This window comes from Fundulus heteroclitus, chromosome 16 (genome assembly GCF_011125445.2).
Source record: "Fundulus heteroclitus isolate FHET01 chromosome 16, MU-UCD_Fhet_4.1, whole genome shotgun sequence".
In the NCBI taxonomy this organism is placed as follows: Eukaryota; Metazoa; Chordata; class Actinopteri; order Cyprinodontiformes; family Fundulidae; genus Fundulus; species Fundulus heteroclitus.
In genome coordinates, this window is record NC_046376.1 from 26,173,303 (window position 1) to 26,198,894 (window position 25,592).

Here is a 25,592-nt window from a genome sequence, read left to right on the forward strand (position 1 = left end):
GAAGTCACATTTTCATTTATGTGGTTTCTGCCTTGGTCTATTTAAGCCATAACATTATCAAAGTGCCTAACATTTAGCCTAAGTGCGTCTCTTGCTTTCCCAGATTGACGGCTCTACTCTGAGGACCCTGTGCATGCAGCATGGCCCTCTGATCACATTCCACCTCAACCTGCCACATGGTAACGCCGTGGTTTGCTACAGCTCAAAGGACGAAGCCGCCAAGGCCCAGAAGAGCCTGCACATGTAAGGGAGTCAGACGGCAGGAAAACTAATGTCAGGCCTGTGTCTAGGCTAATAACTGGGCAGGCACTTTACACGCCATCAGTAACACAACTTTAATCCACTCTGAATCTGATTACAGTCAGTCGTCTTATTTAAATGCACTAGTTTCAGTAAATGCCATTTCCAGTTCAGTGACTTATAAGACTGGCTTCTACAGTACACTAAAAATATTCATATGCCTTTAACGTTTGCTACAAGTTCCCATTTATTGTATCATTTATGTTGTATACAAACAAAATGGTACCTTAATATAGAGAAGGGGTTGGCTTTTGTATTCAGCCCCCTTTACTCTCATACCCTTAAATGAAGTCCAATGTCACCAGAGGCCTTCAGAGGTCTACACTGCAAAAAGGGAACTAAACGTAAGTACAATTTTCTTGAAATCTGTGTATTTTTTTGTTGATTTGAGCAGATAGATAAGACCATTTGCCAATGGAATGAGTATTTTTACCCCTAAAATAAGATAATTAGATAAACTGCACTTGAAATAAGATGATTGAGATGAATTGTTCTTATTGTAAGTGCAAAAATCTTATTCCATTGGCAAATAGTCTTAATTACCTGCTCAAATCAAGGAAAAATACACAAATTTCAAGAAACTTTTACTTACTTTGAGTTCCCTTTTAGCAGTGTAGTAGGTGTCAGGTAATGAGGAGGATGATGTAATGAGCAGAAAGCTGCACATTACCCTGAACACACCGTCCCCACGGTCTTCTGCAGGGACGAGGAACCTGGTCAGAGTTGATGAGAGGCTCACGCCTTCCTTTATTTACCAAGTATCATTTTCCCCATTTCACAAAGACGTGCCGCCTGCCGGTTGCCTTTGTAAAATGTGCCGTGAAAAAGGTTCAGGATGTCTGAATTTTACTCCACATGTGTGGAACTGTGTCTATCAGTCTTTAACTGTCTGAAACGCAGCGTTTGATTAGGAATAGCCTCTACCAGCCAGATTGTTGGCATTCAGAAAGCAGGTGGTCTGATCAGGATGTCCTGAGTTTTTAACCAACCAGTCGACGGTTTCACCCCGCAGTCAGATAAACGAGCAAAACGCTCAACAGGCTGGTTTACTTTAAATAAACCCGGCTGTAGAAGAACCTTTTATGATCTTTTGTGAACTGGTGTAAACGGGAGAACTCTCATCCCTGCTGGTTCTCCAGCTGATCTGTTTTAAAGGAACGAAATGTCTCAACGTTTTTTTTTATCTATTTATATTTTATTCAGTGTGTTGTGTTGGAGCAAGCATGCACTCATCCTCCGTGTCTCTGCAGGTGTGTTTTGGGGAACACTACTATACTGGCCGAGTTCGCCAGCGAGGAGGAAATTAGCCGCTTCTTTGCACAAGGGCAGTCATTGGCCACTCCCTCCTCTGGCTGGCAGGCCATTGGCTCTTCTCAAAGCAGAATGGATCAGGCCCACCCCTTTCCCAGCCACGCCTCTGAAGCCAACCAGTGGAAAAGCAGCGACCTGCACAGATCCTCTCTCTGGGGCGGGCCCAACTATTCCAGCAGTCTGTGGGGGAACCCCGGCGGCAGCGAGCCAGGCAGGATCGGCAGCCCCTCTCCAATCAGCTCCTTCCTCCCGGTGGATCACCTGACGGGGGCCGGCGACTCCATGTGAACTGCCCGGGAGAAGGGTCAGTAAGAAAAGTTGTCAATAATCAGCTGAAGAAAACAGTAGTTCTAAACGCAGCGGCACTAGTTGGACTCTTTCTCACTTACAAGATATTCAACAAAATGGGGTCTCCCCTGTGGAAGACAAGTTACGTTTCTCTTTCTGCACATATGTCCACTTTGTTTTAGCCCAAAAACATATCAGTCGGAATACTTGAATCATGCAGGCCAATTCTATAATGTGAACGGTTGGATATTTGCTTCCAGGTAGTGCTCTTTCAGACCGAAAAAAAGCTTCAGTCAAGTTCATTATTATTATTATTATATATTTTTTTTGTTTCATTCGTCATGTTTATTTGAATTCCAATTCTTTTATTTTCAAACATTATTCATTTTATTTCATTTTTTTTTTTTTCGTTTTCGCGTTTTGTTTGCTGACAATGTTGGAGTATGAGCTTTTTTTTTTTTTTTTTTTTTTAACTTTGCACTGAATGTGGTTTTTTTCTCAGTATATATAATCTGCAATATAGAGGGAGCAGCCAGTTTTTTCCAGTGTAGCTGTTTACTCATTGAGGTCCTTATCGTACGTGTGTGCGCGCGCATGAGTACTTTGTGTGTACGTGATCGCATTGTGAACGAGTATGTGTGCGCTCCTCTCTGCCTTGGCACGCCTACCTTACCGCGTTGTTGTGGAGTTCAAGATCAACAGATAGTTAGCGAATAAAACCTGACTTAGGGTGATTATCTGGTGATACATGAAAAAAAAAGAAAAAAAAAAGAAAAAGTGACATTTAAAAAGTATTGCACCGATTTTTATTTTAAAACTAAAGAAAGTTGAGCTCTGCAGTGCAAAGGACTGTAGCCGCAGCTGGGACTAGCAAGCCCCTCCCGCTCTAAGAAAGTGGGCGGGGCCTATCTAGCAAGCCCTCCCGGTCGCCCCCTAGCGGGGCAGGGAGGGAACAGCACTTTCAGAATAGGCTTTCAATGTTTTTGGAGGTGCCACACTGCAACCTCTTGTTTACAAGACTTAGGAGGCAGAACGTGTGTCCATTCTTCATTTTAAAGAGAAGATAAACTAAAAAATAAAAAAATAAAGAAAAAAAATTTAAAAAGCTGAAAAATGTATATAAAAACTATAAAAAGATATAGAAAAAAGCAAAAAAAAAAAAATACTCTTTGAGGATGAAGACGATGCGTTGTAACTCTGGGAATTCGGATCAGTGTTTTTGTTTTTTTTGTTTTCTTTTTGGCCATGGCGTTGGTTATTTAAACTATTCCTCTTGTCTGCTAAATAACCAGCAATGGTTCTCAGGAAATCAAGCCAGTTTCTCCTCGCCCCTTGTAGTTTAATTTAAACAAAAACAACAAAAAAAAAACTACTACTCCTTGTAGGAAAGGAAAATCCAACATCTAGCACTGAAAACTTATGTAAAGGTCTTTTTTTTTCCCCCCCTTTTTTTTTTATTTCTCTGCCAAATAACTGCTTTAAAGCTGGAGAAGCTCACACACTGCTTTCAATATGCTGTCTTTTTTTTTTTTTTTTTTATGGAGGGGGAGCGTTCCCGGTAAAGGGAGTGGGGTGGACGGAGGAGGGACTGTAAATCATCCCAGCGCTCCCTCCCTCCCTCCCTCCTCTCTCTCTCTCCTCCTCCACTCCATCGTTGAAAAAAACTTTGGGGGCTGTTTTAAATGTGAGTGTAAAATGTTCTGTCTCGTCACTAATGAAAACCAAGAGAAAAGGCGAAATCTGTATCTATGCATACTGTAGCCTCTCGCATTCACAAGGCCTGCCGAGAGGTTTTATTTTTCTTTATTTTCTTTATTTTGTTCCCTGTCTCTCAAAAATGTTTGAAATGTTTCATTAAGTACGACTACATACTCTTTTTTTTTTTTTTTTGTGTGTGTTTTTTGCTTTTAATCATTGCCACAAATGGTGTTTAAAAAAGAGAAAAGAGGAAAAAAAAACAAAAAAAAAAACGAAGAAAAACGTAAAAGTTTTGGTTGAAGATGTTTTAACAGTGCAAAAGTCGTCCACATTTCATTGCCTTGATCCTAAATGTGTCCGAAGATGCAACAACAAGTCAAGTGGCTTCTACCTGTTTACAAATGGAATATGATTGTATTGTTGTACTGTTTTCAGTTTTATTTTGTTTTTGGTTGGTTTTCTCTTCCCCTCCTTTGGGTCAGGGAAGGGCGGGGTACTCATCTGAAGTTTCTGACGTCATGAATATGTGTGTGTGAGTGTGTGTGTGAGAGAGAAAGAAAGAGAACAGTGTGAATGTAAATGTGATTTAAAAAAAAAAATACTTGCGTGAATATTAAATTTACCTATTAAACCAGTGATTGTTGAGTTACTATGATGCACAATTTTAGCGCGACAAGGCGAAAGCTTCAGAGCACGTTGGGCGAGAGATCAGCATTAGCGAAGCCATGGACCTTAATTTCCTTTTTTTTCTCGTGTTCTTTATTTTATTTTTATTTTTTCCCTTCCTCCCACTGTGCTCAGCTTGTTATGCGTTCGTGTTTATCCCCCTTACCCCCACCCCCCAGACACCAATATAGGGTTGTTATTTCAGAAGTACTACAAGCATTGGCTTTAGTTTCACCGTGAATATATTATACATAAAACGACTTTAAGGCGTATGTAGTGAATAAACCTTGAGTATTAGCCAGACTTGACGGTGGTGTGTGCCAGTATTGAAAGCTCTCTACCAAATAATTCAATCATACAAAAGATTAGTTTACTTAATTCCACATCTCTGTGCTTAAACTATATATATATATAAATATCTATACATTTGTGTTTTTTAGTTTTATTCTTGTTGAAGTTATCAAATGGAACATCTGAACTGTGTTTTTTTTGTTTTGTTTTTTGAGTTAACTTGAGTTGACAGATTGAACTGAGGAGCCTTGGATTTTGCACTTGGGCGAATCGGAGGAAAGACCAGGGTCGGGTGTCAGGCGGGCGGCGAGGATTTAGTGTGGTGTTTTCAGTTAGTCTAGCAACAGGGTAACTAGTGTGTGTGTGTGTGTGTGTGTGTGTGTGTGTGTGTGAGCTGCGACTAAAGTCTATGGTGCTTAGTTTTTCCTCGCCAGATTGTAGCTGAAAAGGCTTAGCAGAGCTCTGATCGGACTCCTCTGGCCCACTCAGCATCTTCAGCCATGTCGCCACTGCTGCTGCTGCTGCTGCTGATTGGTTGGTTTAGGGAGGGCGGGGGTGAAGGAGCAGGGGATGTTCTGACCGTACCTGGTGATTATGGCCGTAGATGCCCGTGACTGAAAGTAGGTTTCCTCTCTTTTTTTTAGCCCCCTTAGCCAAGAGGACGTGACTTGTAAGGCTTTTCAGGGACACGGGGTCGCGCTTGCTTCCTCGCCGGCTCATCTTGAATCGACTCTCCCGAACCCTAAGCTCATTTACAGGAGGGGAGATCCAAAAAAACTGACAGGAGAACACGGAGCAAGTCGACCCCAATCTGTCCATTTTTTTTTTTTTTTTTTTACCTTTCCGCTCGTTCAAAATACCTTTTTTTTGTTCATCCTGATTTTTTTTTTTTTTTTTAGCAATGCACATTTTCCGGCGCTGATTTCGGAGCAGTTCTGTCCTTCCTTGCTATCCTTACATTAGTGGGACGAGAACTGATCTCCGTGCAGTCCAGGGGGCTGCGCTGTTGGAGAAGGGACAAGCGACGTCTGTAAAACGCCTCTCAGTAGTAACGCTGTTTTTGTTTCCAGCAGAATCGTGTTAAGTTTTGTCTTGTTGAATCCACTGTTGGTGTGTGTGAAGACGCGTGTGTGTGTGTTTGTGTTTGTGAGTGAAATTATCATGCCAAATCGAGGAGGGGGGGGGAGGTGTTAGGGAAGGAAAGGGATCGACTTTTAGGTTTTATTTGTTTTTCTGTTAAAGCTGTACGTGTGCATATGTGTATTTAAAAAGCTGGACAATTAAATGCTTGAAGAAAAAAAATACATTTGCTAAAGGATGATGATATGAGGAAAACCACCATGAGCAATGTACAATCCCCAAAGCTGCCAAGCAGCTTCATGACAGGGCCAGAAGAGGTGAGGGAAGAAGGAAAGAGGAGGGAGGGTCGCTGGTGATTACTCTACTACTTTTTAAATATTTAAAGTACAAATAATGTGACTCGTTCGTTGTGTTTCTCTTAACTATCCTGTGACTAAATGCTATATTATACCATAACACACCCAACGGCTCCTACAGTCGATCAAAAAGTGCTAAGGCTATTATAATTTTTTATTTTTTTTTGTTGACAAGAAAAGAAAAAGGAAAAGAAAAAAAAAAAAGCGAAACAAAAACTGTGAGAATCTGCTGTCCTTGTTTTACACTTGGTATGACCACACATGTACAAACCCTGAAAAGCTTTAGTCTAACCAGCACAAAGATGTGGGGGCGGGTGGGTTTCCGGGGCGGGTGTTGCTCAGAGAGACTATGCAGTGGAGTGTTGAACCCAGGCTTCCATGTCCACCTTGGGTTTTCTTTAAATTATAAAAAAAATAAAATAAAAATAATAAAAAAATAAATAAAATTACAAAAATTGCTAACCCTTTGTAGAAACGCAGCTGAGATGGGATTCCCAATAATGTTCCTCAACACGTGCCATCTTTGAATTGTACTTCTTGTACTGCTTCTAATAATCTTAAAAAAAAAAAAAACTAAACAAAAAAAAACAACAACTTATCAACCTGATAAACCTTTATGACCTAGCAGGCGTCGGGCCAGGTGTAGCAGGAGAGGACAGGTGAAGATTTGCAGAGTCCATTTATTTTCCCAGCTCGGCCGGTGAAACTGCAAATTTTACACGACTACAATGTTTTTTATAGAGATTCTATCAATCCACAGTGTGTAGTTGGATCACCTTTTAAACCTATTATGCACATTGCTTTGGGGGAGACTGTTGAAACTATATATATATATATATAATATATGAGAATATAAGCGTACAGTGTCTATAATCATCGAGAGGACGCCGTCCTTTCCAACAAACAGAACAGGAAGTACCTTTTTTTTTTTTCATCTTCCAAATGTCTTCCTCGGCTCATCAAAGGATTTTATCTTAACTTCAGTGGAATCTGCACTTTTTGAAGGACAATCTTTATTTGTATGGGTATAAATTGACAAAAAAAAAGAAACGAAGTCGCCTGATATTACGTGGTATAGAAAACCAACTCCAGTGTGCTCTAATAATGAATGTCTCCTCTGATGCTGTCTATATGTTTGGGTTCATTTAATCTTATCCTTTCTTTCTTGCTTGGTTTGTTCTGTATTTTTATTTTATTTTTTTCTCCTTTTTAATTTTCTGGATTTTAGTGCTCTTATGAGAATCTGTATTAAGGTGTAGAGTAGTAGTTAGTAGGTCTTCTGTTGGCTGTACTCGTATACTGATTACTGTTTGTAACCCTCTGGCTCCTGCAGCCAGCATACAAAGCTGTATAACTTGGGTACAACCCTCAATAAAAGACTAACAGTGACAAAAAGCTCAGCTCCCGCCGTCTTTATTTCCAGGTCTTGATAAATGTGAAGCAATAAAAGTATGTAAAAACTATTTGTAGTTCCAGCACAAGGAAACAACGTGAAGGATGGGAACAAGTTATTTTCCTTCCTCCCCCTTTCATAGTTTACTTCCCTGCCTTTTCCTTTCTACCTCCCTCTCTTCCCTCCTTAACTCTGTCCTGCCTCCCGTGTTTGACTTTTGCTTTACTCTGTGACCTTCCTTCGTGTCCTACCTCACTCCATATCATCCTTCCTCGTCTCTCCCTCCCACACTGCAAAAACGGTTCTAAAAATAAGTAAAATGTTCTTAAAGTTAGTGTATTTATCCTTGATTTGAGCAGGTAAATAAGATTATTTGCCAATGGAATAAGTATTTTGACCCCTAAAATAAGATAATTAGACATCCTGCACTTGAAATAAGATGATGGAGATGAATTGTTCCTATTTTAAGTGCAAAAATCTTATTCTATTGGCAAATCATCTTATTTACCTGCTCAAATCAAGGACAAATGCACTCATTTTAAGAACATTTAACTTATTTTTAGTTCCGTTTTTGCAGTGCATGTGTCCTTCCTACCTTTGTCATTTCTTGGATCCATCTTGTTCCAGCCATATGCTGTGAACACGGCGTACCAAGCGGTGTATTGAACACGTCAGGGTGCATTTCTAGGGTCCAGATTCAAAGCCAGCCCTCTAAAGTTGGTGAATGTTGGTATATTTTGTGTTAAATTGATTGTAAAGGACTGAGAACTCTGGGAAGTTAAGTATAGGGAAATTTAGAGCCATTGCTCCTCTGCATCAAGCCAGTTGATCTGATCACTAATGGTTCATTAGAATATCATTAAAGAGTTGATCAAACACTGCAGCCCTGCAGACCACACAGCTCTTCAAATCCTCGCTGCCGGAGGGAACGTCACACTGGAACTCAAGGAACTTTGGTTTCTGTGCCTCTGCAGACTCTGGGACCTGAATGCAACACGTTTCCTAGGGAAATTAGGCATAACTCAGACCACTAGACGCAATTAAAGTGCTTCCAATTGGTCCTGGGTAGCTGCAGACACCAACCTATTTGAAAAGGAGCTACTTGATCAGTACTGACCTTTGAACTAGAACAGTTCGCCAATTAACATAGTTGCAATCCTTAAACCTATGGAAATACAACAGATTACAAAAGTAGAGCAACAGACTAAAATAACATTTTAGATGCAGCTTACTGGAGGGTTGTGCTAGTTTTAGAAGAGGCCTGAGCACACCACATGTGGTCCTTGGGGGGGGCTACCTGGTGACCTGTGATGGTCTTAGAGAAATTTGTGAGAGCGGCAGTCTTTGATACATCAAAGCCACTAAATCACAAAACTGTTACATCAGACCCAATCTCAGTGAAAAACTATGACTGGATCTATAAAATCCACCAGGTGTTTATTTTTACCTAGCAACGTCAGACGTCCCTCACATGAAATAAGAGCCGAGCAGCATTCACAGAACCGTACATCCTGCCTTTATTCATCTATTCATGAGAAACTTATACATCAATATCACAGGCTGGAACCTGAAGAGAGAAAATAAAAATAAAAATCAGGGCTGTGATGGATGCTCTTTTAAGAGGGTTTTTAATAACCAGGCTCCCAAGCACACGTTCATTTTTTTTTTTTAAATACAGTGACAGATGAGACAGGGCGGGCGATCCAGACGTCGCCACGATGTACTGAAGAGCTGACGGGGGGGGCTGAAGTGGAAAAACTGGTGCCGACCTGCTCCGCAAGTACTTCCCATGGAGCGGACGCCACTCTGAAAGCAGAACGTGAAAGAAATTTGGTGTCAAAGCCGTTGATAAACAGCAGAGAAGCTGAGAGCAAAGTGGACGCACCTGGCTTTGAAATATTACTCATAAACATCCTTCTTGTCTGCAATGTACTGTACAATCTCCTCTGGACTCATGAGCTTCTCTGCTTCGGCGTCTGGGATCTCAAAGCCTGCAGCAGAAACACAGAACAAACGGTCCACTGAACAAGACGGACTGGACAACAAAATATGTGGGGGAAAAAAAACATCTTAACCAGAAGAGGCGTATAGACATTAAACTCAGTGAAGGTTGAGGCGGTGAGCACGTGTTTACGATGAGCTGGAAAGAGCTAACGACTTTTCCAGCTTTAGCTCTAAATCGGGGGAGTCAAACTCATTTCCATACTGGGCCACTTTAAAGTCATTAAAAAGGGGCTGGGTGCACGTGTATAGATGATACTTCTGATTTTATAATTTCATTTCAATTCACATAGAAGTATAAAAAACATGCACAGCAACCTAAAATTAGCACCCTTTTGGCCCAGTTTATACAGTTTATCTGCAAAAGAAAGTTGATATTGGGGTGAGTTACACTTTAAACTCATTATTCTGCATCACCTTTTTCTCTTTCTGGACATTTCTGGCCCGCGGGCCTTGAGTTTGACACGTGCTCTAGATCATTTTATGGTATAAAACGAGCCGCTGCTGTCTGCAGGAAGGCAGAGTTCTCCTTGCACCGCACGTCAACCTGGATGACCAACCCCAGCCGCCCCGGACACCGTGCACTCCAGAAAGACCGCACGCCGGCTCTCACCAAACTCGTCTTCCATGGCCATTATGATCTCCACCTGGTCCAAGCTGTCCAAGCCCAAATCTTTCATGAAATGGGACGTTTCCTGGAGCTGCAGGACAAAAATTACACATTTAGTGACAACCTTTACCAGAAAGGAATCAGTCATCCAGAAGAGCACACAGTGACAGATGTGGTCAGAACTAGGATCGTTTTTAATCCAATTATATAATAAAAAAAATAAACCTGTTTTCTTGTTCCAGACCTAAAAACACTGGGATCAAGTTTCATGGCTTTCTGGACCCGTTTCTGTGAGAAACCTTTAATACTCGCCTTTTCTGGGTTGATCTTGTCGTAGAGCTTCAGCACGTACATGACGCGGTCTTTGATGGTTTCTAGGGTGAGAGGCGGCAGGTCGCCGTACTGTCGGCACAACACGACCACCGACGAGATCTAAACAGCGAAGAAGAGAAAGCAAAGGACGCTGAGGACGCCATAACTCTACGTAGGATCGCCCGTGTGCGGTCTCCGTGTTTAAGCATTTTCCGTGGGTCATTCAAGCTGCGATGGAGAGCAAGTGTCTCAACAGACAACAGGAAGGCTGAGAGGAATATAGCCAAGTTGTCTTTTTTTTTTCTTTTTTTTGTCCAGAAAATACAGGTCTGAATGTGACCACAGCACCCCCTGCTGTTCGGTCTGTACCTGCAGTCAATAGTATGGTGAATACTATTAAACTCCTAAATAAAAAAAATTAAAAAAAAGTACAAAAAGTTTTTGTTTATTATAATAGATTGATATTTTTGCCATATGAGGTTCATAGCTAGTAAGAAGTTGACTGCAGCTACGAGTCGTTGCTAATTGTTAGAGACCGTTGTTATATGTTACATTTGGACCCATATATGTATATAAAAGGCATTCTGGGTAATCTTCAGAACGGCCGTTTTAATGCATTAAAACAGAAAAACGATAAATATTACATGTTCGACCCATTTTGTTGGGACGGGAGGAGGCAGACGTGGAGATCATCTCCAGGGGGGAGAAGGTGATCCATCTTTTAATTTACATCAGATCAATTTCAGGTAGCCAGCACACCGAGGCGGTGTTTGCATTACACGATAACCCTGAAAGCTCGGGGTTTCAATAACAAACCCAAAGTGTGCATGTTGCAGAAACTAAAGTGTTCTGGTGTTCCTTCTCAACCTTGTCATTGTATAGAAAACAGGACATTTTTTTAAGCGTACAATTTCCCATCTTTTTTTTTTTTTTAAACAGGCGTTTTGAGCTGAGTTCTCTCATACAAACACAACAACACATGTCAGTGAGCCCTGCTACCAGCTAGCTTTCTGTGCTAACAAGTGACAAAACACCGCGGCTGCACCGACATATTCCTCCCCAGTGTGTCGTGAACCTGGACAGACTCTCGTTTTAAACGCGCCTCTCTGCTGAAAAGGAAAAGGCCCAAACAGAGCACGGCAAAGCCGCCTCGGAGTCTGATACCCGGTACCTTTGAAAGACATCGTTGTAGGTCACTCAGCTGCTAAAGCTAGGCCGCGGCTCGGCGCCGCGTTAGCAGGGGACTCACCCTGCTCTGTCCCAGCCACCGCGTCCTCCGGCTGTCTGCGGCGAAGGACACGGGTCGGTGGACGCCGACCGCCGGTGCGACGGCCGCTCTGAGCGCGGCGCTAACCGGGCAGAGCCTCAGCGAGGGCCGGGCGAGCGAGCGGACACACTGCTGCAGGACACGGGCCGCCATGTTGTAGGACAACCTGCTGCCGGATGAGACGCCAGTCAGAAGAATCCAGGTCAAGGGCTCCAAACTGCGCATGCGCATCATATTAACGCCAGTATATAATATAAACCGCTATTTATTTTTAGCTTCATGTTGTGTCGCTTGTTAAAGAACCACCTCAAAATCATATTCATACAAAAAAAAAAAACTTAAACAAAAAAAATTGGTACGGAACTTTATGGAAGTCTCGAGGTAAGACCAATCGATCCCAGAATGAGGCTGCGCAGAACACCGGAAGTGAAAAGGGGCTGAGCGCAGAGCTGGAAATAATAAGTACATGTTATTGCCAGCTAGTAATAACTGCTGCCGTTGATATTTTTACGTAATTACTCGCCATGGAGCTGTCTGAAATACTGTACAACAAAGCGGAGTACATCGAGACGGTAATGCGTGTGGCGATTGAGACATTTTTTGGAGCTAAAGCGGCGGCTCCTTTAACTAGCCGGTTGCTAATGTTGGAAAAAGGGCGTCGGATGCTAGAACCGGCTAATAATGCTGCTGTTGTGACTCGTTGCAGGCTTCTGGGAACAAAGTGAGCAGGCAGTCTGTGCTGTGCGGGAGTCAAAACATCGTTCTGAACGGCAAAGTAAGGAAGCAGCTTAAAAGGCGCAGATCTCACCTCCTCTATCGCAGAAAGAGAGCTGCTGTTTTTAATGCCCTGCGTGTGTGATTTCCCCCCCCCCCCTCAGACTATTGTGATGAACGACTGCATCATCAGGGGGGATCTGGCTAATGTCAGAGTGGGCAGACACTGTGTCGTGAAAAGCCGGAGTGTCATCCGACCCCCTTTTAAGAAGTTCAGCAAAGGGTAAAATATTCTTCTCGTTTTCCACAGATTCAAGTCGCGTTCTACGAGCATCTCAGGTGCTTAAATGGCGATACTGTGTTACAAAGTACACAACACATCCGTGTAACCCAACTGTCAATCCTTCTTTTAGATGTTGTTTGATTTTGGTTTTGTGTCCCAGTTACATGCCTCCCATCAGGGCCGGATTATCCATAAGGGCCAGTGGGCCAGTTACCTGACTCCGCCAGATAGATTTGCTCCGCATATCCATCTGGAAACCTTCCGTTGAAGTAATTTTGGGAAGGGGCGAAAATACTGGTCAGCTGATTGGCCTATGTTGGTGATAGACGGGCCAAATAAACCAATCAGATTCGTCGTCGCTCGTAACAGAGCGACGACGAAAACACAACCACAAGCCAAGCTACTCTTGCTGCTGCAAGTAAAGGCTCGTTAGCTCAGCAGAGAGATACTCTGTAATTCCGATAAAACTTGCTCGATAGCCGCGCTAACGCTAGTTTCATCGGCTGAAGCCGCCATGTTCTTTAGACTGAACTGTCGCGCTTCTCGTTGCGTCACACCTCAACCCGCCTCAAAGCCAACGCTGATTGGACGTTCGTTTGGTGAACGGCTCCAAATTTTCTTCAACGGAGGGTATCCAGACTGATCTGCGAGTGAAACCTTGAAGTGCCCAGGGGGACCAACCATGGGGGGGCACCACATGACACATGCTTTAAAAATATATTTTTCATAAATTTTTACATTATTTACTTGAAATTGTTAAAAAGACCATGCATTATTCGTTTTGTGAACACTGATGTCACAATAATAATAATAAATGATAAATAACTCAAGATTTTTTTGATTTCAACATTTTAAAATGAGATATTTGAATATTGCTGACTGCTCATATGCCTACATGTAGTTGTGTAAGTTAGTAAATAGTAAATTACATTACAGAAATCCCCTTGATTATGTCTGATGTTTTTGACCGGAGGACAGCACGGGTAAAGGGGGAGAGGGGGGGGGGGGGCTTTGAGGTATAGTGCCCAGGGGCACCACATTGTCTTAATACGGGCCTGCTCCCATCTGTCTCCCTGTTTCCCCTTCAGGGTGGCCTTCTTCCCGCTCCACATCGGAGATCACGTCTTCATCGAGGAGGACTGCGTGGTCAACGCGGCGCAGATCGGATCCTACGTCCACATCGGCAAGAACTGTGTGATAGTAAGTGAAGTAAACGAAGCGAGCATGCATGCAACCAAGACCCAGGGAGCAGTTAATAGGCAGAGATAAAAATTAAAAACAGTGAAACGGCCTTCAGTGTCCTGCAGTCACACGGTGGTCATGTTTTTAAAGGGGCGTGAAGAGCAGCAGAGACAAAGTCCTGGGAGGCAGCACTGAAACAACGGATTGCTCTGTTCAGGCTGTACTTTCTCCTGACTTTTTTTTTAATATGGTTTCATGTCTATTGGGGAAGAAATGGTGTTCATGCACAATCTGGAAAAGCGATGGAATAAAAGTAGGAAATGATTGCCTGGGCGCCTGTTGAAGATAAGAGTGTTCAGAAATGGCTGCATTTTCAGGCTTTATTCCTTAAACCATCGTCTATCTATCCACGCCTCCTTTCTGGTTTTGCAGCTTCTATGTTTAAAACCTGACCACAGCAGAAATATGTGCTATAAACTTTTTAGTCTGGGGGGAAAAAACGTGACTTTGCCTGAAAGTTCAGAACCCTTTTATTTGTGGAAAGCAAGGATGCATCAAGACCCCCAAATCATTCTCTAGATTTGGAACGTAAATCTTTTTTTTCTTTCTGGCTACAGTAAGGGACCGCTCTATCTTCCTTTTATTTGTTATGATTTGAGATCTAAACGGATCTTTAATGTGATTTATTTTTATTTAGAACCCTAACAAGGCAGTAACAGTGGCACAGTTAAGAGTAAAAAGGGAGATTGAGTGCATCTGCCTTGAGTTTTGGAAAATACTGTTTACTGGGGGATGACGGGTTTTAAATTCAACCAAGTTTCACAAATCCTACTTCTGCTGCATATAGGGTCGTCGATGCGTACTGAAAGACTGCTGCAAGATCCTAGACAACACGGTGCTTCCCCCTGAGACAGTCGTGCCGCCTTTCACAGTCTTCTCCGGATGTCCAGGTCAGCGGGACACACGGCAGACCATTTGTCTCTCCTTTCTCCTCCCTGGCCTGCCTTTTAACAGCATTTTTTTTTCTTTTTTCTGTCTGGTGCTCCATGAAGGTCTGTTTTCAGGAGAGCTCCCAGAGTGCACGCAGGACCTCATGATTGACGTCACCAAGAGCTACTACCAGAAGTTCCTGCCTCTCAGCCAGATCTGAGTCACACCACTGCACTTTAAAGCAGCTCTTTGTTCAGATGGGCTCCCCGTCGGACTGCAACGGACATTTGAGAGCTCGTCTTTGTCATCAAAACGTCACGTTAGGGTAGTATGCAATGGGATTCAGCCACAGACCAAACCTCAACTGACAGATCTTCAACAATATTGGCTGTAAGCCTCCACCTGAGTAGTTTTGCTTTTCAACTAAAATGGTATTCTGTATCTCACTTTGTGGAACCCTTATTTTTGCCTTTTTATTGATTCCGCTCTCGCAGGGTGGCCCTGTGTGCTTTGCATTTGTCATCTCTGAAGTTTTACAGTTGTTGCAACAAACACTCGATTATTTAAGCCTGTAAATAAATGCAAATGTCAGAAATTGTCAAACCAATGATTTGCGAAGCTTTTGTATGTTGAGCACTATGAACAGAGCCACACCTTAGATCAGAAAGTACTACAAAGCAGTCTGTTCATGTGAAAGTTCTCTGTATTTGGAAATGCAAAAATAAAATAAACAAATACAGCAACTCTAAAGAGAAAAATGGCAAGCCATTAAGTAATATGCTAAACGCGCGTTTCAGGATTTTTTAATACGGTCTTCTGGCGCCATCTAGTGGTTCAAGGCGGGACTTCAGAGAAAGTCAGACCAGCTGCTGGGGGGAAAAATACATTAACTGATGGGAGACAAAAAGTCTAAAGTTTGCGAACTTAATCTTTTGTTATTGATGCCATGGCTGCTTTTTTAATTATTGCTTACACAAAACCAAGAAATACTACGCTTACATTTTATGCTGCCTTAACTAGTGTAATATTTATGCTGGTTTTTAGAGAAAATGTGACATTTAATATTCTGGATCTTTTGTTCTGATATGGTAGAACAAAGGCAATGCAAATGCAGAAGTTACTTCTGTAGATGACAAAAAAAAAAATCTATATTTTAAACCGAAAACTAAGTGACACTTTAGTCATTTAGTGAACATCATGAGAGTAAAGTAGTGGAGCTCAACTCCTTTCTTTATTGGGACCATTAACTCTTCTGATTGGCCAGAGGGCAATACACCCAGCCAATTAGTGACTGAAGACTAATTGGCTAATTTCCAATAAAAAAAAAAATTGCCTACAGGTCTTTGTATCAGTTATCAAATGCCAAAAAGCTGTGTCACAAACACTAATCTTTTCTACAGCCATGCTGACTACCATCTCAGGTGCTTCACTGCAGATCCATTTTACCAGTGTAAACTGTTGTTGGTACAAGACGTTTTTGCTTAATTATTACAACAAATCTTCAAAAAATATTTTCAGGTAGCTTTCAAGTTCAAATACCTTTTTGTTTTGCTTAAAACAGACAAAGCTCTTCAAATAAGACGACCTCACTCTGAAATACTTCACCGGTTTAGTTCTGGACCGCAACACAGGCGTTTCCTTTGATTTATCAAACATAACTCGCACAACTTCAACTGAACTGTTTTATTGTATTTTTTTTTTTTTTTACATCGTGAACCACACATGTCATACCAACAATTATTTGTTAAGAATATAGATTAGCCATTCATCTTATTTTAGACAAGTATCCAGAAACAGCTGATCGTGTTTTGTTTTTTTTTTTGGCTCTGAAGACATCATGTGGCGTGATTCAGTCTGATGAAGGCCATGACCGACCGAGGAAAAGCAACAGAAACAAGTCAGCTCTAAATAAACCCAAGCGCTAGCAGACGGGCCAGCTCTGGAAAGCACAGAAACGACTCAACTGCGGGTGACGTCACTCAACGTTTAAAAAAGGAGCGGAAAAAGTCTCGCGACATTTCTTCTCCCCCTCCTCTCTGCTGAGAAAACGCCATCGCCTTCAGCAACAGGAGCTCCCTGCTGAGCTCTGAGGCCAAAAAAGGAGGGCTAGATGCTAAACGGCGAGGAGAGGACGTTTTTACAGGCCGGGTTCCTGCGCAGTACTCTGGCCTCTAGTCATCAGTCCGGCAGCAGGAAGTGATGAAAAAGCGGTGCCCAGCACAGGGGAATCTGATTCCTGTGGCCCCAACAAGCATTACTTAATTCTCTTGGACGCCTTCCCCCCCCAAATGTCAGCAGATTCACGCTCAATTATCCGGGACGTCGTTTTCCATCTCAGCGTTTGTCCTTTTTCTTTTTTAAAACTCCAGACAGAAGCGCGGAAATCAGCCGGTTCTTCCTTTAGCCACCAGCTGAACAGAAAGGAAAGCTTGAACTCTGAATACACAAAATAAATAAGTGCGAAAACAGGTGCAAACCAAAGTCGCAGAGGGGAGCGAAGAGACGTCTCAAGTCAGCAAAATTAAAACTTTCCAATCCCACAAAGCCTCATCAGGATTTAGAAACGGGGTTTTTACACCCGCTTCTGTTCCATTTACCTGTTCGACCCATAAAAGTTGGCCTCTGACTGCCCTGCTCTCCTCTTTCAATCTTATAATTAAAGGATCTTTCCAAGATTTATCCGCTGCAACAACCACGTTTCTTCTACACGGCTCCTTTCAAAACAAGCGTCCCCACAAAACAAGAGCAGCTGATGTGCAACAAGCGGCCAGAACATCAAGAATAAATTAAATCACTTCTCCCACAGGGATGCACACATCGTTTTACTCTTTTTTTTATTATAATTATTATTATTAATTAAAGCACCTAAACACAAGTGGGGGGGTGGAAGAGCCGATTTGTTTGCATGAGTTAGAAGTGCAAAAAAAAAAAAAAAAAATTAAATACTTATTGCAACTCGTCAGAGCTGTCACAGGAAGGGCATCAGAGAAACTAAGACTCCATCTGTATTCTTCATCGAACCGCGACGCTGATAAGTTTGTGTAGGCGTGACTCGGCTGCAGAGGATCGTCTTAACACTGGCGGCTGGAGAGGAAAAGTGACTGCGGGGCCTCAGAGATGCAGCCGTGGTCTGGATGCCGTCCGCCCCGACAGACAGCCGTGAAACTGGCTACAAGCGGGACGCTGGGGGGGGATGAGCTGCACCGCTGTCAGGCAAACAGGAAGTAACAGAAAACACAAACGGGTGGTCTGAGCAGGAGAGGGGACCCTCCTCTTGTTTTTGGCGAGCGACTCTTTGAGGCGAGCGCGGCGTCTGATGGCGGCCCTCTCTGGCTTTTTAAGGTGACGGGTGAGGATGACGGACTGAGGGATGGACGCGCGTCACAGATGAAGTGGCTTTCTGCTCGTCGGACAGCGCGGCGCGTTTCCGCTCGCTGAGAGCGCTCTGCATCCCAGAATTAGTAGGTGACCTCCTTCTTTGTCTCCTTTCCAGGGCAGCTCGGTCTGAGGAATGTGTGAGGCTGTCCAAACATCCCAATTAGTCTCTCCCTCTCTCTCGCACACAAACACACACGTATACACAGACTGCTCTGGTTGTGGATCTGTACTTAGTGTTTGGAAAGGAGACAAGGAACACAATTCAAGAACAAATGCGACTGAGAGCCTTCAGGCCCCCTGCTTTCCCTCCCAGCCCAGACGCTGAGGAGTCTGGGTCCATCCTGGGTCTGGAGGCTCCGCCGCACCCTTCGCTGGCAGGCAGGCGGGCGGCGGCTCAGATCACCCTGTTGCGTTTGTGCGTGGGCGAGTCCGTGATGACGTCGCTACACTGGGTGGAGTTCCGTTTCCTGGTGCCTCCTCCTCCTCCCCCTCCTCCCCCCGCGGCGGCGGAGCCGGTAGAGTCCAGATGGCGGGCCATCTCCTCTGTGATGAAAGTGTTCAGATCCACGTCCTGGAGCCCGTTGCGCCGGCTGCGGCACACCGGCCCAGAGCCGGAGGACGGGCCCCCCGCCGCGCCCCCCGTGGTGCTGCTGCTCCCGCTCACGTGCGTCGGAGAACCCGGAGCCCCGGAGCGCACGCTGATGCTCGCCATGGCCCCGCTCAGACCTGAGGAGGCGCAGAGGAAGAGAAAAAAGGGTTTACTCAAAGGTGACCGTAACAAACTGAGCTTTTTGTTTGTTTTATGTTGCCTCGCAAAACTATTCCCACCTCTACGACTTTTCCACACTATGTCACCAGCAGTGAGACGTACGTGCAGACTGAAACGTCTTTTTAAAAGACACGTCGCTCAGTTTCACACATAAAAGATGAAGTTTTAGCCCCTCAGTCTTTGAAAAACGTCTAAAGCTCAGTAACAGTGGATGGCTATTGTCTGAAGCTTTTTAAGCCTTACCATACTTCTGAACTGGACTTTGACTGGACCATTTTGTCACAATTTTATCTAAACCACCTCTGGCTGAATGTTTAGGGTAGTTGTCCTGCTGCTGCCATTTGTCTGACCAGTCCAACCAGCTTCCTCTGAAGAAGATGCTGCCACCACCACGTTTCCAGTGGGGAGGAGAATTTTCCACCACAGACAGCGTTACTCATGTCACTAAACTATAACACTGGTCAAAAACTACAACCAGGACTACTTATGTTGTTTTTTCCCCTTTTACATTTCTTCACTTCTTCTGTGCTTCTATGATCAACACAGTCCTGGTAGGTTTGAAGTTTGCCGTAATCTTCCTGTGCTCAGATCTCTGTGAGGTCTCCAAAGGTTGGGCTATCCTAGTATAACCCATTTATACTAGAAAAACATTAAATTACTGTATAAATTACTGTAAAACATTGCCTAGATGACCACCAGTGACACTCTCTGTCTGATCTTGGTCACCGGGGTCTAAATAAGTTGTGGGCGTGAACGACAGAAACTTCCCCAAGGGACCTCAGAAGACGCTGAAAGGACTTGAATGGATGGGAAACTATACTGATTTTCTTTCCCTTAAACCCTTGAGACCGTCACAGCAAAGTCTCATTCACGTTAAATCAGACGTTGGTGGACCCTCAGCTGCACGGCGATTGGCTTCACAGGGTCAGAGTACGGGGCTGAATACTAAAAGACGCCACACTTTACACACATTTCTCCGCAATCATTCCTGAAACTTTAATCAAGATTCTTCAGTTTCATTATTTAACCATAATAAAATATTTGGTGCAACCTTACGATATGCAATTGTTGGTTTATCAAATAAAAACCATTGATGCTCGTTGTTCTAACAAAATGTGAAAAATCAAAAAGGCGTATGAACACTTTGACCACAACATTGTAGCCTTAAAGCATTCATCTTCAGGACGAGGTGACGTCTAACGCAGCCCTGATGCAAAGAGTCACCACATTTTTTGGCTCCTATAATAGTTTCCTAAAGCTCCTGATTTAAGACAACATGTGCACCGTTTACTCTACAGCATGAGTGGCGTCAGAGACGTACAAGTAGAAAACATAAATAAAAATCTACTCAATACTTTAGTGGGTGTGATCTTCCAAGGTGACAACTGCATCCATAGCAAAAAGGTGCAAAGTAGTTGTTATCAAAGACGATGGTAAACAAACGGCCGGTCCAAAGAGTGTTTAGACACAGAATCTTAGACTTTGGACTGTTGAGCAGAGAATGTGCTGAAAATAAGTTTTTTATGTTTAATGCCCAATATCTAGCAAACACATTCAAATAAAATGTGAAGACCTTAATCTGATCCTCTAAAAAGGAAGACAGAATTGGACTTACGCCGTTAAAGTCCTTACATTTGGGTAATCATTTATATTTAGGAACAAAAAGTGTCAAATGTCCCAAAGCATAATAAGCACATGGAACATAGAAGAAGAGTATAGATTACAGATAAAGGCGGGACACCAGACAGACGAACCCACGACCCAGCGTCACTTCAGATCCAGCTGAACACGTTTACTTCAATGCAAGAAACATTATTGTCATTTTGTCACATGTTGGGAACCAAATTAGATTCCTTGGTTCTAATACCAGCCCTGATAAAAATAAAATCTGAAATATGTTTACAAATATAAACTTTTTAAAACTAACATACTGAGCCTTCACACATACAGACATGCGTCTGAAAAGGCAGAATCAAAAAAACGTGATTTAGCTTAAAGTGCTGTGTGACATTCCCACGGTGGGACCAGCCAACGCCGACTCACCCCAGCAAAACAAACTTATCTAATGGTGACATGCGACGGAAGCTGAAGCACGCCATATCACACACAGACACCGAGTCACGTGATGCACAACTACACACACAATTCAGACGCCACTTTGGTAGAAACAGATCATATAGAGTGGAAACACTTTAGCATATATCTAACATCTGTTCTAATGGTGCATAAAAGTGACCGCTGTCTGTGTTTCCTGACCCGAACGTTTGAATCTTATCGGCTGCTAACGAGCATTTAGCTTCTCAGGACGTTGGTTTAATTAAATTTATATAGCGCCAATTCATGAAACGTGTCATCTCAAGGCACTTTCCAAAGTCAAATTGAATCAGATTATACAGATTGGTCAAAAAATTGCAACATCCAGATTTTTCTAACATCCTTGAAATACCTAAATTTCATGCAGAACTGATGCACGTGCAAAATCTGGTGAGTTTTCTTGCATGTCTAGGCCTCCAAAAAAATGTATTTGGCTGGAAAATTACAATAAACATTCATATACAAATAAGCTTTCAGAACGCTGACCTGTATCAGGTCTGATGTGGCAGAATATACCTAAAGCACAGATGTTAGCAACAAGAGTTGTTGGCAGAGATCTGCATCAGTACATTACATACAGTATTTAGAGTGGAAACCCTTGGTGGATCCATCATTCACAATAAGCACCTGGCAATGGCCACTTCTGACTACCTCACACATGGCAGCAGACGTCTCTCGTATATTACGGCCGCGTCGTAGCAAGGCTGAACCCTCCTTACCGTGCAGAGCTATGGCCTCCCTGAACGGCTGCAGGTCGGTCTCCACCGATGAGCCGGTCTCTGCGGGGGAATTAGCCCGGCTGGGGGCCACCATGGCCAGGCGAGAGTTGGTCCTGCTGCTCCTGTGTGGGGGGGCTTTGCCACACAGAAAGCTGATAAGATCCTCCCTACGGATGGTTCTTCGCCGCTTCTTCACCCAAGCCAGCATATCCTGCAAAAAAATAACAACAAAGAAATCAACACCGGACTGAGTTCTGGTACGTTTCTTTTTCTTTGTCGGCAGCTGCTGTGTGATTCCAATCTGAAATCAACAGTTTCCGACATCGCCAACAAATATGAGAGGAATGTGTAAACAGCAAGAGACGCTGAGGACAAGACAGCTTGGCCCAGAAAGAGGAAAGCAAAGCCAGCAGCAACAGAGACAGACCCACCTTGTTACGTCGCTGGTTCCCTATCTGGATGCCCCGGTCACAGCTTCTCTGGTGGGCTTCCACGCTCTCTGTGATGGAGAACGTCACTGATCATCAGCTCAAAACTCTGCCGTCACTCATCCAATAATCAACAGTCAAACAGCACAATACTTTATAATGAAAGTGAACCATTACTACACGCTGTGCCTTACACAAGTATTTGCACCCCTTCAACCTTTTAACATATTGTAAAGGATTTGGTGTGACAAACCAACACAAAGCAGCACATAATAGTGAAGTTGACGTCAAATGCCATCATTTTCTACATTTTTTACAAATCTGAAAAATGTGATATGTCTAACATCCTGTAATAAAAGCCACAGTCCAAACAACCGCCTTCAGAAGTCCCCTAATTTGCAGATAAAAGTCCACATGTCAGTTTTATCCTCAGTATAAATGCAGCAGCTCAGTGACGTTCTTAAAGGTCTGTTCAGTAAAAAACAGACATGAGGAAAAAAACAGCATCATGAAGACCAGTGGAGGGTCCAGTTTAGGGCAGGGTCACGCTATAAAATACCGAAGCTCTGAACGTCTCATGGAGGTCCAGTGACTCATGGAAAAATGAAATGAATATGGCACACATGGCTGCCCACCAACACCGGCACGCCAAGCATGGAGAGCAGCGATCAGAGAAGCAGCCAGAGGAACATGGCAAGTGTGGAGGAGGTCGGCGGCTCGGGTGGGAGAAGCCGTCACTTTGTGGCAGCAACATCGTACGGTGGTGATGCTCTACTGTTGTGAGTTGAAAGGAAAATAGATAATGTGTTATAGGCTGTGAAAGACTTCAGACTGGAACAGAAGATCACCTGGTTAAGACCGGCATGGACATATCCCAAAAGACTTGCAGCTGTAATTAAGGTGAGAAATGTGTCCGTTAAAGCAGCGGCTCGAAGAGACAGAAAACAGATCCACAAATCCCATTATATGCTACTTCACAGGGCTCCATAATATATTGTGAATGTATCGTCATCACAGTATCAGTGTGAGCTGTATTCAGGGTTCTCTCCAGCGCAATGGACCGTTACGCTGAAATCAGACCGCTGCGCTCATTTCTTAAAACCCTGATCAGCTCAACACGGATGTTTGAGAGCAACAGAGAAGTCAGTACAGCTCGTGAACGTCCATCAGCGCAGCTATAAACCTCCCGGACAACATTAGCTAACGCTAGCTCTCATTAGCTTGACCAGCGGCTACCTTCGAACTGCACTACGCAGCGCTCCGCTTTGGGAATTCATCCAGGGACCGCAACGACACGCTGGCGGGGTGCCACCGCTACGCTGAAATAAAATCCTTACCAGGACCCCATAACCATAATCACAAAAGAACTCCAATAATTGTTGGCCAATAGGTTTTAAATGTTATGAACATTAATCTTATATGCCAATGTAATATTTAGCCAGCAGATGCGCACCGTACACTAATGACATTGCCCAAATTGTACACAGAGATCTATGAAGCACAGATAAGAAAGATTGCGCAACACTGTTGCTTTCTACTGGTCTAGACAGAAACTCAATCAATTTTGAGGTTGTAAAGTGACAGCATGAAAAAGTTGAAGGGGTGTGAATACTTTATCCTGGCACTGTCACACATGCTGTATAAGGACTAAACGGCATGAGATGTAAAGTCAGCCAATTTAGCTCTTTTGTAAAAAAGTGTTTCAGTGTCACCTGTGCAGGCTTTGATTTTGTGAGGTTAACTTAATCCAGCAAAAGCGCCCCCCTCACCACTGACTCCACAAAAACAACAGGAACACCTGCTCACTTCATCATCTTGGGTGGAACAGTAAGTGGAGACATTGCACTGATTGCCAGCTGTGACCACCCTAAAGTCTAAACTTTTAAATTCATCTTAAAAAAAAAAAAAAAACATGCAAATCTTAGGGACAGTTACCTTTGTAAAGGTTGGTCACTGCCGTGGCGGCGTTCTGAAATGGCACCCACAGCGACAGGCCCTGCTGGTGGCATACCCTGTCTGTGGGAGAGAAGGAGACCACGGGTCACCGTTAATTCCACAACACACCGGAGCTTTATGCTACACGCTCTCCCCCCACACACCCCCCGCGTGAGGCACACTGCGACCCGAAGCGCCGCAAGGGTCGGGCTGGGAAGCGAGGTTCGCTTTTAAACGCCATTTTGTCTGGGCTCTACGGCTGCAGAGATGAGAGGGGGGGGGGGTTGGCATAAAAATAGATGTCAGCAGGCAGCGAGACGGCCAACAGGGCAGCTGGGAGAAAGCGCCGAACTTAACTGCACCCTCAGCAGGAAAGTTTAGAGGGCTCGCGAAACGGACACACGCGACAAAAAGCACCGGACACACGCGCCGCGGTTGTGGCGTATTAACATAAAAAGAAAAGAAAAAAAACACTAGACGGGGGGAAAAGCGGGGAGCCAATATTAATCTCGCCATCTTGTGATTTTAACAGTCGCCGAAAAGCAGACCCCCCAACTCAGCAGGAAAACGCGAGTTTTCTTCTCCAACAACCGTGCAGTCGCGTATTGCCATTAAACTTGTAAAAGGTTCATTTCCTTGCTTTTTTTTAAACCCCACTTTCACACTTAGTAGCATTTTCTTTAACGCTGACAGTCAGCTGAGAATGTCGCGTAGCTACGACTGTTGTTACCATCGCCATTTTGTAACTACTTGGCTAATGTTAAGTTAGCTACGATCTATTTAAATGTCAACAAACGACATAATAGAAAAGAAACTAGTCGCTAACACTTATTTAAAATAGCTACGCTTGATTTAGCCAGACAAAAATAGCGCGTAACATTCGAGGTATGTTTAAGAAATAAATGCTAATCACTGGCAACCACAAGCCAGCTAACTTTAGCTTGAAGTCACCTGTAAACGCTATCCCTGATACCGGGGATAGCAAGCTGGCTAACCAGCTAGCTAGCATTTAGCCAACAATTTGTGTAGATACAGAGCCAGGCTGCTAACCAACTAGCAGTCGGTAAAATAGCTTGCTGAGCTATACCAGGCTGAAAAGAATGCGTTTCTTTTTTGACCTTTGTATAACTGGGCTACGGCAGTGGCGGAGTTCTGGAAGAGATGCCAGAGTTTATCCTGGTCGTTGTCGGCCTCCTCCTCGCCCGGCTCCATCTGTTCGGCTTCGGCTAAACATTGCCGCTCCCATTTTGAGAACCAGTGCTCCGGTCCGTGTTCTTGTATCTCCGAGTCCCCGTCTTCCTTCTTCTCCTCCATTTAGTGCAACGGAGCTCGGAGGAAATTCGTTTCTAACTTTTTATTTGATAATATCTGGACAACATATAGTGTTATATAATTAAATTCATAAATACTGTTGTGTATTTTTTCCTTTTTTGTCCTCTAATGTAGCACCGCTGCCTCTCCCGACTATCTCGGAAGACAAGCCTAGCAACTATTTCTCTCGACTTGCCGACGTCGGGATATATACAAGACACACAACCGTGTTATGTACTTCACCCCACCCAGTGCTAGCGATGTCAACACCCATTG

General features: G+C 43.6%; 4 protein-coding genes across 4 annotated transcripts in view; 2 read left to right on the plus strand and 2 right to left on the minus strand.

Annotated features, from left to right (window-relative positions):
* The window catches only part of LOC105933512 (trinucleotide repeat containing adaptor 6A), a 39,469-nt gene extending 32,084 nt beyond the window's left edge, over window positions 1–7,385 (plus strand). The window contains 2 exon segments of the mRNA XM_036148282.1: window positions 104–243; window positions 1,551–7,385. Coding sequence (XP_036004175.1) covers window positions 104–243; window positions 1,551–1,899 — 489 coding nt within the window. The 3' untranslated portion in view covers window positions 1,900–7,385.
* Window positions 7,386–8,876: 1,491 nt separating this feature from the next.
* On the minus strand, window positions 8,877–11,770 carry ndufab1b (NADH:ubiquinone oxidoreductase subunit AB1b). Its single transcript, XM_012873101.3, has 5 exons — window positions 11,556–11,770; window positions 10,307–10,426; window positions 9,998–10,085; window positions 9,269–9,374; window positions 8,877–9,189 (listed from the first exon to the last, which is right to left on the minus strand). Exons 1-4 carry the CDS (start codon window positions 11,724–11,726, stop codon window positions 9,283–9,285), a joined length of 471 nt encoding a protein of 156 aa, XP_012728555.2. The 5' UTR covers window positions 11,727–11,770; the 3' UTR covers window positions 8,877–9,189; window positions 9,269–9,282.
* Window positions 11,771–11,972: 202 nt separating this feature from the next.
* dctn5 (dynactin 5) lies at window positions 11,973–15,285 on the plus strand. Its single transcript, XM_036148284.1, has 6 exons — window positions 11,973–12,145; window positions 12,280–12,348; window positions 12,452–12,570; window positions 13,659–13,770; window positions 14,600–14,702; window positions 14,805–15,285. The coding sequence occupies exons 1-6, from the start codon at window positions 12,098–12,100 to the stop codon at window positions 14,900–14,902; spliced, it is 549 nt and encodes a 182-aa protein (XP_036004177.1). The 5' UTR covers window positions 11,973–12,097; the 3' UTR covers window positions 14,903–15,285.
* Window positions 15,286–16,350: 1,065 nt separating this feature from the next.
* c16h16orf72 (chromosome 16 C16orf72 homolog) lies at window positions 16,351–25,528 on the minus strand. The gene is made up of 5 exons (XM_012859944.3): window positions 25,124–25,528; window positions 24,006–24,086; window positions 22,074–22,141; window positions 21,643–21,853; window positions 16,351–18,786 (listed from the first exon to the last, which is right to left on the minus strand). Exons 1-5 carry the CDS (start codon window positions 25,317–25,319, stop codon window positions 18,455–18,457), a joined length of 888 nt encoding a protein of 295 aa, XP_012715398.2. The 5' UTR covers window positions 25,320–25,528; the 3' UTR covers window positions 16,351–18,454.
* Window positions 25,529–25,592: the final 64 nt, after the last annotated feature.